Source organism: Rhinolophus hipposideros, assembly GCF_964194185.1.
Source record: "Rhinolophus hipposideros genome assembly, chromosome: 25".
In the NCBI taxonomy this organism is placed as follows: Eukaryota; Metazoa; Chordata; class Mammalia; order Chiroptera; family Rhinolophidae; genus Rhinolophus; species Rhinolophus hipposideros.
Genome location: NC_138071.1, coordinates 640,536 through 655,359, shown reverse-complemented (window position 1 = coordinate 655,359; position 14,824 = coordinate 640,536). Strand labels below are relative to the sequence as shown.

Genomic DNA, 14,824 nt, shown 5'->3' with positions numbered 1-14,824 from the left:
ACTGTCTGTGTCTTTCCTCGGCACTGGCACTATAGACATTAGCCATTGCCGGCCTGTTTGTTAAATCAGTACATGGAAACCAGACTTCTCCATGCTCCAAAGAAAGCATCCCTCAAAGTGTAAAATTCCACTGTTGCCAAGTCATCTCAAAAGCGTTTCCCATTGCTACTCAGCTAAAGGAAACCAACAAATGACAAGGTGCAGCGGAGGCTCAGGTAGAGGATCCTGCCCTCATCACGCCATAATGTAACTGGCAGGCGGTGGAAAGGATGAAAGACGTGAGAAAGCTGGCCGTCAGAGGTCCAACCTAAGGGAACTTAGACGCGCAAGCGCGTGGCGCCGAGCCCGTCTCCTGAGGCCGCCTCACGGCGCCTGCGCACAGCATCTGGGGCGGAGCGGGGAAGGGGCAGGAGCAGTGGGGTTAGCGCGCCCACCGCCGCAGCTCCCTCCGCGTGCAAGCCCCGCCCCCTCCAGCTGCTCGCCTTCCCAAACAACCGGGCGCAAACCCCAACCGGCGCTCTCCGACTATTGGCTCTCGGCCTTTTCCGTTTCCGCCCAGCCCTCGGTAGTCCACCAAGCAGCTTGTGCGCTCGGGTGAGCTCCCCCTCAGGCCGGCGCTCGGCTCTTCTACCTCCTCCCGCTGCTGCCTCCGCTGCTGCCTCCTTCCCTACTCCCTTCGTCAGGCGGGCGTCTGCGGGGGTCCGAGGGGCGGCGGCGGCGGCGGCAGCAGCAGCGATATGGAGCTTGAGACCGGCGGCCGAAGCGCTGCTCGCGGACACGGCGCTGGATCCCCGAGCATCCCGCCGCCCCGGGAGCAGGAGCGGAAGCTGGAGCAGGAGAAGCTGTCTGGGGTGGTGAAGAGCGTCCACCGGCGGCTCCGCAAGAAGTACCGGGAAGGTAAACAGCGAGCTGAGCGGGGGGAGGGGAGGCAGCATCGCCCCCAGCGCCTTGTCACCTCTCCACTCCCGCCGAGGGGCCACCATTACAACCTGGAAGAGCTGCACGTCAGCCCCTGCCGGTGACGCTCTCCCAGGCCCGACGCCCCCTGCTCGGGCGCGTCCTCCGGCGGCGCCAGGCGCGCTCCTCCCGCCCCCTTTTCGAGGGCCCTTCAGGAGAGTTCCAGGCCTGTGGAGGAACTTGAGTCCCCAGCCCCAGTGCCGAGATTATTGTCACACACACAAACACGAACACCCTCATAGAGATTGTGGAGGTCGCTCGTTGCGAGAGACGTGAAGGTAAAACACGACGGCAGGTAAATCCATCTGAGAAAGAAGGACTGAGAGAAGCCCGCGTTGCCCCCTCACTCGCTGGCGCGTGACCAGCCTGTTTGATTTGCTGCCGGGTCAGACCGCCTTCCTAGAACCTCATTCCCACGGGGTTAGCCAGGCGGTGCCCAAGCTTCCCCGCACTGGCGTTCAGGGCGGCGGAGTCCGCAGGCCTTGTGGCTGACCGGCGTCCCCGCGCCCACGGGGGAAGGGTCTCCATCCTCACCACACTTACGGTGCTCGATCTTACTGTTTGTTTAGGCGGAGGAGGAAGAGATCTGGAGCAGGTTCTCAAAATAGCTGTTAGCTTTTGAATAGCATCCTAAGGACACACATTCCCCAGAGAAGCCGGCTGTCGCTGGGAACCCTGCTGTGGAAGCTCTTAAGCAAAGGAGAAAGCCTTATAGCTTTTGCTCGGCCTAAGGAGTGTTTATAGTTGGGGTCTACAATTATCCTTGGCACTTTTAAATATAGGCTATTTTACAGAGCTATTTTATAATACACTGAATGAAAATTCCATTTTTTCATATGCTCAGGAGAAATTTCTTCTAAAGACCAAAATGAGGGATAACTCTACTTGGTCTGGATTTAGCTTAATTGCAAACTGAAAAGTGGGCAGTCTTTTAGTGTTAGTTTTATACTTACTAATCAAGTTACTTTTGATTTACACTTTTCAGTTACTCAAGATTAAAACTGTCTTTGTTCCTTTGAACATAGTTGATGTTTCATTTTTCAAACTTTAAATTCAGTTTTCTTCCCTCGGAAACTCACGCCTAGCTCTTTAAATAGCTGTTTAAATAGTCTTCTCAAAGATGGCCTGTAGTTATTGTTTAGTACGTAGCAATAGAAGAAGACTTATCAGACATAGTTAAGATATTGAAATTTGTTTCTTAAAAGAATGCTTTAAACCACAGCCCACAATTTATTCAATAGAATGAGTAGTTACCATAGCGACCATTGCATCATTCTTGATAGTCAGAGAATGCACTTACATAATGGTATTCCCTATAGATTTTCACTATATGTTGAGAGAAATGAAGAAGTAAATGGACACTTTAATTTATCATGCTGTATTGTACAAATTTAAGCAAGTACATCTTTTTAAAGAAAAAAATGAGGCATATAATTCAGTTACTATTTTTATCTTTCTAAATAATTTTATTATTTACTCATAAATTAATAGATTCCACTTAAATTAACACACTACTAATGTATCATCATGTCTTCAAGTGCTGTTTATACTTGCTTAGTTCCCACATGTTGAAACTTGTCTTTAAGCCTGAATATTAACCAAAGAAACACTTGTTTATAAGGAGAACTGGTAGCTGGAAGTTACCAGAGCTAGAATAGATATACGTCGTTCATAAGTGAATGATCTAGTGTGCTTCTAGGCAGGTAAAGTCCTGGCAGTCTGTAAACATTTGAATGAAACTGTTCTTCAGGCATTTTAGTGCCCTGAATTCCACCAATGATCTAGAATTCTCTAGGCTTTATTCCAGCTATATACAAAGCCCAGTCAGTGAACTAACAAAAGTAAAAGATCCTAATGAGCATGCCTTCCTACCTTTTTTTCTCACATGTAGGTCAAATCTTAGTTGTGATTTGACAAATATCAGTGAAAAAGCCATCTGTGAAAAAGACTGATTATGTACATAATAATTCCAAAGGAATAATTTTTAGTGTTCTCCTTTGAGATCTTAGTATTATTGTAATGCTGATGGTTGGTCCCTAGTCTGCAAACATTTTTACACGTCATTTGCAAGTCAGTTGCAGTCATAAAATAATATAAATGGTGCTTAGGTGCTGGGTCTATTTAATCAGTAATATATCTGAATTCTAATACCAATAACTGGAAACTATACTCCTTTTATAACAATATTCCTATAAGAATATGCAGTGAAAATTCCAGCTTAGAATCTTGGAATGTTAGACTAGAAGGAACCTTAGCATTTATCAGTGATTCTCAAGCATGGCTGATTAGTAGACTCCTCTTGGGTGCCTTTTAGAAAATTTCTGCATTCCATTTCAGATGTATATTTTCAACATCTGTATTATTGGGCACTGGAAATTTGTCAGCCAGATTTTGGAGTGGTGTCCTAAACTAGTTCCTTCCTTTTACACACGAGTGAGTTGAATCCCCAGAATACTAAAATAACTTGCTTGAAGTTTGAATAGTTCATCATTAGCGCTGTACATATTTTATAGGAATAATAGTTTTTTTCTTCCTAATTCCAAGCCATTAGGTGACTCCAGATGCTGGAATGGGAGGGAAAATGAGAAATAGGAAGTAGCTCTAGAACTTGTGTTAGGTAAGAGGATATAAACGGATAGGAATGATCAGCTGCGCTGAGGATGTGTGAGCTGTGGGTTTTTGGGGGAGAGATTTGGGAAGGAAATAAGTTGGGGTAGAATGAAGAAAGGCAAAACATTCACTGGATAGTAAGGACAGGAGTAAGAACTGGATCATGAGTGTATGGTTTGATAATACAGTTTTTTCTTATCTCTGGTAGTGACATTGAAAATGAAGCAGGGGGAGAAGGTGAGGGATTAGAAAGTGCAAATTAGTAGTCACAATATAGTCATGAGGATATGAAATACAGTATGGGGAATATAATCAATGATGTAAAGAGTATGTAGGGTGCCAGATGGACACTGGACTTAGGGGGATCATTTTGTAGTCTGTGTAGATGCCTGACCAATGCACTATACACCTGAAGCTAAAGTTGTATAATATTGAATGTGAACTGTAATTAAATATACCAGGGGGTGCCAAAAAATGTATACAAATGGACACTTTGGTCAACGTTGCTCAAGCAGTAGATCGCCATAATCAGAAGTGTCTGGACGCTGATGGTAACGACTTTGAGTGCCTCTTGTAACTGCAGAAGTCAAATGTGACTTTTATTCATCTTTTGTTATCGGTATGTATTACAATTTTAATACAATTTGCCTTTCTTAAAATGTGTATACATTTTTTTGGCACCCTCTGTATATGTATACAGATATTTAATTATATATATTTAGTTATACATATATGTCTATAGTCACAGGATGTGGAATACAGCATAGGGAAGATAGTCAATGGTATTGTAATAGCTATATAAGATGTCAGAAGGGTAGTAGACTGCAGGGGGTCGGGGGAGGTGTTATCACTTTGTGAGGGGTGTAAATGTCTAACTATTACATTGCTTTGTACACCTGAAACTAATAAAAAAAATGAAGCAGGACTAAAAATGAAAATAAGATTTTTCTGCTGTGGTAGAGAAAGATTTCTCTCCACCCCTACCAATCCATTTATCCAACTGATAATTTGTTGATGAGTAGTCTTGTGGTGTGGGGTAGTGGATAGACTAGTGGTAAAGACTAGCAAGTACGTTTAATGCACTCTTGTTTTACCACTTTCCCATTCTCTACTCCATTTCACTGCCTGTCCTGTGTTACCACTTAGAGATCCTTTGCCAGTTTGTATAGGGTAAAGTGAGAATTGGAGGTAAAGGTCAGTGTTCAAGGTAGTGCTGATACCTGAAGCAGTTACCAAGAGGAAATGTCTAGCAGTGGTGATGACAAGTGATGTTTCTAGTGTCAGCCATTTATAGATAAGGGACAGTCATTTATTTATGTATTTTTATTAAATGCTCGTTTTTTTAACTTTATTGGGGTGACATTGGTTAGTAAAATTATGTAGGTTTCAAGTGTTCCATTCTATAATATAATATCTACATATTGCATTGTGTATTCACCACCCAGGGTCATTTCTTCTTTCATCACCATGTTTTTGACCCCTTTTATCCTCTTCTACCAATCTCCTCTCCCCATATCCTTTGGTAACCACTAAACTGATGTCTGTGTCTGTAAGTTTTTGTTTCTTTGGCTTACTCGATGAGGCACAGTCTTTTAGATTACATTTATGTGAATGGAAATATGCTTGCAGATATAGGTGTTTTCTGTCTTTGCTATACAGAATTTTAAAAATATAATCTTCATGTAAGCCAAAAAATATTTTAAATATATCATATGAGTTGTAGACAGGTTTTAAATAAGAAACAGTTTTGCTCTCCGTATCTAATTGAGAGCTGAGGTAGAGCCATGTGTATTTTCAATTGTCTTTGTATGATTTTTTTCCGTAATCCTAGTCACATAATCCCATTACTATAATGATTGTTATTATGTTTGTCATCTTTTTCCAAATTTAAATCATGTAAAAATTCCAAGAACATATAAAGGCTGTGGTTTTTAGGAATAAAAGTATGATCTCCTTTCAATTTAGTTTTGATTTTTTAACCTGTCTGGTGAATGTCGTTGCTTTAGCAAATTTCATCAGTTTATTCAGTCTCTGAATTTATTTTATGTATCAAAACTGATTAAAACATTTCATCACATAAACCCATGCAGTTTATAAGTTAATCAGAGAGAAACAAAAATATACATTATTAACCTGTTAACAGTGGTATTCTCAAGATCATGGATTATGGGTGATCTTTATTTTTACTTTCTAGATAAAAACAAGTCACATTATTTATAGCAATGATAGTATAAAAGTAGTAAACATAAACAACACAGATTACTGATACTGAACCAGAAAATGAGAATACAGGATGGCTTGGCTCTGTAGGCTAAATCCAGAAAAAATTGTGTTACAAAGATTAACAATTGTGAGCAGCATTTTAAGACTGAACAACTAAATAGCCAAGTTTAGATGTTTAATTCTTGTTGATTATTCATCTTCTTCTTCAGTTTGAGATAAATGGTGAATTTGAAAAGTTTAGGATAAGCTGAAAAATACATTTGTAATTGATTATTCTTTAGCAAACACCTAAAATAAGACAATTGTTGGGGGAAGGGATAAACCTTTGAATTAGAGATAATTTTAATTAAACTGAAACCAAAAGGTCTAAAAATAAAGGAATGAATGTAATGTTAGTGTTTTTCCTAAAACAAAGTTTTGAAATTGTTTTTAAAATTAGGATAACAGACTGTTTATAATTGAAAATTCCTTAATTCTTTTTCCTTCAGTGGCCTTCAACACTACTTTAAAATACTGACCAAGTCCATGATCCCAAGACTTTGAACAGGTTCTTTTTGTTCTACTTTTTTTTCAAGTGAGATTTTACTCTTACTTCTTTATGTGTTTTTCCCAGTCACACTCATTCTGATCTAGAATCAAAAAGTGCTGCTTTTTGTGCTGGAATCTTTGCTCAGTCAGCAAAATCAGGAAGGTAAAGACTGTCCACAGAAAGGTTTGTTAACTTTGTCCTAGGAGAGTTTGAACTGCCATTCTAGCAGGGTAAAAAAATGAAAAGGATTTAATAATCAGTAACACTAAAAGATAAAGGGAATCGTAACTGATAAGCAGTCAAGTCAGTGAGGGCACACATTATAATAATAGCTATTTGATTTTGTTATTTTTAGTCATCTTTATAGTAAAGTATCTTTTTAGGTTTTTTTTTAACATTTCAAAAGATACAATAAAAATCAAAAGTATTGGTATAGATCCTTTGATTGTTTTGCGGAAAAAGTAACAACAAATGTAGTGGATCTTAGCCTTAATTCCACATTAGAATCATCTCTAGAACTTTGTGGAACACAGACGTTGCTTTTACATAAAAGCTTCATAGATTATACGATGGACAAAGGGGTTGAAGAACACTGAACTATATATTAGAGAAGGAATCTCAAAGAAAGGAGATCAGCTAGGAGACTGATATTAACTTGATGTAGAATTACTAGCATAAATAATAGTAATGATCATGAAAATGGAGAAAGATAAAGACTTTTTGAAGGTCAGAATGAGCTGTTTTATTGAAAGTAAAGTGTAAGAATCAGATAATGCCAAGATTTCTTGTCTGGGGAAGTATAAGTAGCCATTACCATCCAGTTTGGAAAGGTGTGTGTTGAGATGGCTACAGGGAGAAGAGAGGAGATGACCAAATTGGCTTATTCTAGGGATAGTAGTAATGATTTAGTTTGGAACCTGGGAAGTGTAGGATTGGAAGCTTTCTCTGTGGAAGTTGAACCTTTGAGAGCAGATGAACTGACCAATGGAGTGATAATAATGTATCACAAAGGACAAGTTCTTGGAAGACACCAATAGTATCCAATTTTACATTAGTAAGTGCTCCTCTTTCTACCTTCTGCTCCCATAGCACAGTCGTGCTTGCCTTGTATTTATCACTTAACCAGTTCATTTGTCTGTCTTTCCCACTAAAGTTTAGTTCCTTGAGTAGGACTCTGCCTTTCATCTTTGTATCCCTAGTACCTAATACCATGCCTCCTAGATTTAGGACACACACACACAAAGAAAGAAGCAAATATAGATATTTCCAGATAGTTGAGTCTCATCTTTCAATATTCCTAACTTTTAAATTTTAACTTTTGGATATATTTTTTTTTGTAATGAATATATGGTCATATCTTCTTAAATTGAGTATATTAGATTTATAGCCCTTTAAAAATAACCCAGATTATCATTGTGAACATCATTCTATTTGCTATAAATAAAACTGTAAATAATGGAGAATATAGATACTGTAAAGTACTTCGTCCTTAACATATATTAGATAAATATTTGTTGAATCAACTTGTTTTACTGTATGCTGTGAAGTCTATTTCTCCTCTCCTTATCTGCCACTCCCTCTTTCCTTACCTATTTGTTCCCAAGTACCAGTGTCAAAGATTTTTAAAAACAATAAAATTTTGTCAATGAAAAATGAGAACTGATAAGGATATTGCAATGTTGCAATGGTGTAATGTGTGTCTTTGTGTGTGCTGGTATTAGAAGATGGTAGTAATATTTTGTTTGTATATTTACTTATATACTCTAACTTCACAGATAAAAATTTTGCAACCCCAATATCAATCTCCTAAACTTTGGAGGTGAAATTTGTATAATACTAGTTGGAAAATCCAAACACATGCGATCCACTGATCTAAACTGTACTAATTTATTGTGCTGTAAGTGTAGATGTACTGATGCCCGTTGGCAAGGGTTATTTCAAAATAGATGGCTGCTTCCCAGCTTTTAGAGGGGCATCTGCTCATCGCTTATTCCCATTTATACAGAAATCCCTCTACTGTATAGAAATTCCTGTTCCTATTTATACAGAAATTAAGTCCCAGAAGCTTGTTCATAAATCCTTTGTTTGCACTAAACAAGCTATCTGTGTGGTCGTACACATATTGGTAAAGTTGTTTCACAAGGGAATAGCAGATGTTGATGCCATTGATTGACTTTTAGAAATTCTATTTCTTGTACAGAATGTATTCAGTTTTACATTGTGGATTAACTATTTTTTTTAATCATAAATATGTTTATAATAACAGAGTGCTCCAAACACAGAAGACACATCGTGGGCCAAATTGTGTTTATACTAAGTTTTATCCATGGAAATTTGACTCTTCCTGTTTCCCCCCGTCTCACTGTTCTGTACATTATTTCACCAGGCATTTGAGTTTACAACCTTGCCATAGACCTGAGATTTTGAGTCATGGAAGCACAGTGGATTCTTCTGGGGAGTACTGAAATAAATCACCAGTTGCCACTCCAGACCAATTAAATGAAACTTCTGGATGATTCCAGTGTGCAGCCCGAGTTGAAATTACTGCCAGAAATCTAACAAATAATACAGTTGCAGCGATTAAATAACTGCATTTGACTGACAAAGACTACTTGCTTGTCGCTAGTAGAATCAGTAGACTTCATGCAAGTGCAAAGCTTTGTTCAGATCCATGAAAGTTCATTAATTAAAAACTCATAAAAAAAAAAAAAACTCATAAAGACAGGTAAGGTGGTCTAGTAGTTAGAAACATGGACTTTGACACTTGACAGTCAGGTTAGATGTGTACTCTTGAGAAGGTGACTTAATCTCTCTGTATCTCAATTTCCTTATCTGTAAAGTAAAATATCTGCCTTAATGGGTTAGTATTACAATTAAATGAATTAATATTTGTAAAGTACTTAAAATAGCATCTGGCACATAGGAAGCATTAAGTTTGTTAAATACATAATTAAAAATAATAGAGGTGTATCTATAGTTGTACTGTCTGGACTGTAACGTTTAAGTACTATAACATCGAAGTTTGAGTGGTTCCTAGAATTTCTACCTAGACTATAGCCTCTTCAGTACTAGAATGGCTGTAACTTTTTTTTGCCTGCTTTTGCTTCTTACATTTCTAAGTTTTTATATAAAAGGTCTGACCTTTTTAGTACATTATAGTATGGGGTTTTTTGCCCTCAGAGAAATGACTAGTCATAGCTTGTTGTAAGATACAGGTTGTCACGTGATTTCTTTGTTTGAGTCTCAGGAGCTGCTTCAACACCAAACACCTTGGATGTTTTATCCCACCTTGAGGTGTGCCACTGTATTAGGTGCTCAAGAATGCTGAGAAGGCTAGCCTGTGTATGGTTTAACTATGTTTATGAGACAGCCTAGTCCTGAACACTTTGTTTTAATGTCTTGAAATAGCTGCTGAACTTGTTTCCACTTGGTAATGAGTTTCTCTGTTTAACTCCTGACCTTTAAAGATTCTTTGAACTTGAATTTCGTAATGTGGTCATCTATAGATAATGTATCTTATAGTCCGTATTTGATAATATACCTGAGTAAAATTCAGATAAATTGTTCTGAATTTCTAAAAGCTCAAGACTTGTTTGTGATACTCAAGGTAAATTTTGGTTTTTGAGTTTTTTTAAGAGAATTTGATGACTCAGATTTAATGAAATACAGTTAGTTTTTATTTTGTAACTTTTACTGGCATTTGTTTAAATTAAATTTATTGAGGTATAATTTATGTACAGTAAACTGCACCCATTTAAAGTGTATAATTCAATGAGTTTTATAGATGTATACTCCTTTGAAACTATTACCAAAATCAAGATATAGAACATTTCTACTGCCCCCCCAAATTTCCTCATGCTCGTTTGCAATCAATTCTCTCTCTCTATTCCTCATCCCACCAGTCTCTTGTTACTATAGGTTTGTCTTCATTTTTTAGAGTTTTATGTACATGGAATTATGTGATATCTTCTCTTTATGCGTTGTATGCCATTTAAGAACCACAATAATGCAATGTTAATCTTTGGTGTCATGACTCACAACTCTAAACCACCAAGAATAATGACATGCTATTATCTTAAATTGGCCTCACATTTAAACTTACTAAATTTCTTATTTTCTGTGCTTTATATCTTTCTAAAATGAAAAATAGGATAGAATTATTGAGAAAATTAGTGTTTCTAATATACTTGAAACATCAGATGGTCCTGGCATGTGAAAACATGAACTTTGGCACCCCCTATTTATTTTTCCACGTATAAATAACTCCTTATTTATTTTGTGTTACCAATAATTTTATCTTAAGTATATAGATTTTCCAAAAAGACCTGTGTGCTATTATTAAAGAACTTAATGGAGTGACTGCATTTCCAGCTACAAGTTTTTCTTTTACAGTAACATGAAGTGAAAACAAATTATAAATCATCTTAAAATAGTGAAGACTCTCTAGGAAGTTGACTTTGAACCTACTGCTTTTCTAAACATTGTGACTCTTATTTTGAGAACACAATTTTGAAGTGTTCAAATTTTACTGCATTTTTATCACTGTTATCTGTTGACAGTTATCAACTGTAGTTTGAATTTAACTCTAGTAACTGATATGATTTGTTTGTAATTTTGGTGTTTCCTGTATTTTTTGACCATGGTGAAAATACACTTTCTTCCCCATAAAGGGCTCCATGATTAACTGATACAGTTTATACAAGTTACAAATAAAAGTAGTCTTTGCCTTTCAGTTTATACTTTCTAATGGGAAAATACCGGGGCTTTAACAGACAGTATATGTGAGTAAGTGACAGAGTACTATAAGCATGGCAGATGCACACATATGGGGAAGTTGTAAGATGATCATGTGGGAGGCAGATAAACAAACCCTCTTGAGGAATATGTGAATTCAGTTATGTTTTGAAGGAAAGAAAATTGCTCTACCAGGTGACAGGAGAGAAGTTAATTCATAAAGGAAAAAATATCACCTCTAAAAAGTTTAGGGATTCCATTGGTTCACTTGAGTTTAGCCTTATAATACAGCTTTCCTTGAGGTTATTAAGAGCAAAGATGAATAACTCCTTATTTCATTGTACTTGGTTATTACAAAGACAGTTGTTATCAAAGTAATAACATATTAAACTATTCACAAAATTATTAGAAATGGAAATCTGTCTTGAATTAATGAATGTGCTATTAATGTCTTCCTAGTTATTGTTTTTTCATAGAAAGTAGCTCATATTTATTGTTTGTGAAGGTAAATTTAGAAATAATTATATTGTTATTATATCTTGATATTAGAGACACCCTTTAGAATAATTTGGTTCATTGATTTCATATTGAACTTTTGGCAACTTTAAATTGGCATCACTTGTGTTTTAAATTATTAATTAGGTTTTTTAATTAATGTCATAACAAATTCAAATATAAAGAGTATCTAATCAATAGAAGTCATGTTAAAGTAGACTTTGTTCTAGAATTTTATAAGACAATCAGATGACTTTATCTTTTAGACAAGGTAGAGCTTTAAGCTGATCTTAAAACTGTATTTGAACAAATGATGACTGATTTCTCTGAATTTATTATTTTAGTTTGGCCGTAAAATGTTTATTAACTATTTTCAAGTTAGGCTACAGGACACATATTTTAACTTTCCTTTCTAAAAATAATTTTGGAATTCTCTCTATTTGGGCAAAGTGAAATGTACACATGTACTCATACTCATTGGAGATTTTTCTCTTTCCTCACTTCTCCCTCTCTTTCTCTTTTCTTTAGTTTAAGATACATTTGTATTTTTACAGGATGCCTATAGAAAGTGAGTAAGAAAATAAATTATTAATCAGAATGATATTGAATCATCACAAATGCCAATATGTTAAAATCATCATGACGCTAATTTTTAATGATTGAGTGCTCTGATTGGTTGAAATTGAATACTTAAGCATTTCTTATTCTGTTGACTAGATCTTTGATGCAGATCTCAAGAAGTTCTTAGTTCTTAATTTGCCTTTTGATAATTAAAAGCATTATTCTTTCAAATAAGACAATCCTTTAAAACTTGGTTGATTTAATAGCTAAATGATAATAATCATCCTTAGAGTCAATTTTTAACATATGCGTGTGTGTACATGAGGTCTGCCAATTAAGTTATCGAACTTGTTGCGACAATGTTGCTAAGCTTTTTTTGCTATCAGAGGGTTTATTCATTATGAATTTGTACCAACTGTACAATTAACCAAGTTTATTTGAAAGTGCTGAAAAGGCTGCATGAAAAACTTAGACAACCTGAACTTTTCGCCAACAATTTATGGCTCTTGCTTCACAACAATGCACCAGCTCACACAGCACTGTCTGTGAGGGAGTTTTTAGCCAGTAAACAAATAACTGTATTGGAACACCCTCCCTACTCACCTGATCTGGCCCCCAATGACTTCTTTCTTTACCCAAACATAAAGGAAATATTGAAATGAAGACATTTGGATGACAGTCAGGACATCAAGGGTAATATAGCGACAGCTCTGATGGCCATTCCAGAAAAGGAATTCCAAAATTGCTCTGAAGGGTAGACTAAGCACTGGCGTCAGGGCATAGCTTCCCAAGGGGAGTACTTCAAAGGTGACCATAGTGATATGAGGTTTGTAGCACTTTTTCTAGGATAAGTTCGTGAACTTAATTGTCTGACGTCGCATGCAGTTTGACCAAGTTAGCCGAAGGGTTTTGAACATATGTACTAGACACTATTTAACATTTTTTGACTTTTAGAGCCCAAATCATAAATTATTTTGAAAATGCTTTGTTTAAAGGATAAATAGCATTTATTTCGAACACTGTGAAACGAATAACAGACTGTTGCGAAAAAAAAACAACTGAATTTTCCCATTCGATTTTTGTTTAATATAACTTTATTACTTTAAAAATACTTTAATAAAGTTTTCAAGGGTATTCTGGAAAATGGAATTTTCTCATAACTGAATGCTATATTTTTTGTTCAACTTTGATACCACAGACATTTGACATAGTGTATACCTAGTAGTCAGATTTGATACATTTTTGTCGAATAAATACGTGATTTAAAAGTTCTGGATCTAGGGGCTGCCCCGGTGGCTCAGGCTATTAGAGCTCCTCCATGCTCCTAACTCCAAAGGCTGCCGGTTCAATTCCCACAGGGGCCAGTGGTCTCTCAACCACAAGGTTGTGGTTCAAATCCTCGAGTCCCGCAAGGGACGGTGGGCAGCGCCCCCTGCAACTAAGATTGAACATGGCACCTTGAGCTGAACTGCCGCTGAGCTCCGGGATGGCTCAGTTGGTTGGAGTGCGTCCTCTTAACCACAAGGTTGCCGGTTTGACTCTCACAAGGGATGGTGGGCTGTGCCCCCTGCAACTAGAAACGGCAACTGGACCTGGAGCTGAGCTGCACCCTCCACAAATAAGACTGAAAGGACAACAACTTGAAGCTGAACGGCACCCTCCACAACTAAGATTGAAAGGACAACAGCTTGACTTGGAAAAAAAGGCTTGGAAGTACACACTGTTCACCAATAAAGTCCTGTTCCCCTTCCCCAATAAAATCTTTAAAAAAAAAGTTCTGGATCTAGAGTGCCTTACATGGAACATAGGGAACATAGCAGGTTCATAGCTCTATTATAGCATCTGCCACATTTTATTACATCTTCTTCCCTTCTGTTGATGCAGATACTTGCTCATTATTATTTTCTGTAGTGTTTGACAGAATATTTTTTCAGGAAATTTGTTGAAAGAATGAAAAGTATATACAATTGCATTGTTTAGTCTCAATCATATTATTTAAAGGTGCTACACTAACTAATCACACATCAATTTTAGTATCAGCATAATTGGAGAGAGTCTGGAGACCCTTAAATGTTAGTGAAAACATTAAATTGAAGTTGTCTGCCATCATTTTGAGTTGAATAGGCTTACAGACAAAATTGGAATCCTTCCTCAAAACTTCATTGGAAAAGATAGTAAGCCTTAAAACTCCGTAAGAAATTGGCAGTATTTAAAGAGAACTTTGTTAAGTGTGAAAAACTAGAGGTCTTCTAAAAAGCTGAAGGGCACCTGGTTTCTGTATATATAGTTGTTGCAACTAATAGCTAGTAGAATAATCCTAAAGTAAACTGCGTTTCACATTATACAATGACATAGTGATGGACGCCTGTGGTGGCCCACGTAACATACTCTTGGTCCTCAGCTGTGGTTGACAGACGCTGGGAGCCCAGAGCCACCCAACCCTGACAGAGTTCCACCTTAAATATATGCTGCTTTCTTTTCCTGCTTTCTGCCTTTCTCCAACACTATTGGAGCCCACTGAGGATATCTCCTTACTCAGTGCCTAAGTACAGACTGGAAGTACAGGTTGTTAACAACTCTTGGTTAATGGGGGATGCTAACTGATGAATGATTCAGCCTCCCATCCTACAGGTAAAAAATTATGTTGCCTGCAGCAGCAACCTCAATAATGCACCCTTGTATTAGCCTTTTGTCCTTCCTTGGTTTGTTTTCCCA

The 14,824-nt window shown here is 37.3% G+C and overlaps 1 protein-coding gene across 1 annotated transcript in view; it reads left to right on the top strand.

The window, feature by feature from the left end:
• Nucleotides 1-250: 250 nt before the first annotated feature.
• Nucleotides 251-14,824, top strand: part of SAMTOR (S-adenosylmethionine sensor upstream of mTORC1) — a 112,832-nt gene continuing 98,258 nt past the window's right edge. The window contains exon 1 of the mRNA XM_081038117.1: nt 251-897. Within this exon, the coding sequence (XP_080894243.1) occupies nt 738-897 (160 nt within the window). The 5' untranslated portion in view covers nt 251-737. The remainder of the gene's footprint in view (nt 898-14,824) is intronic.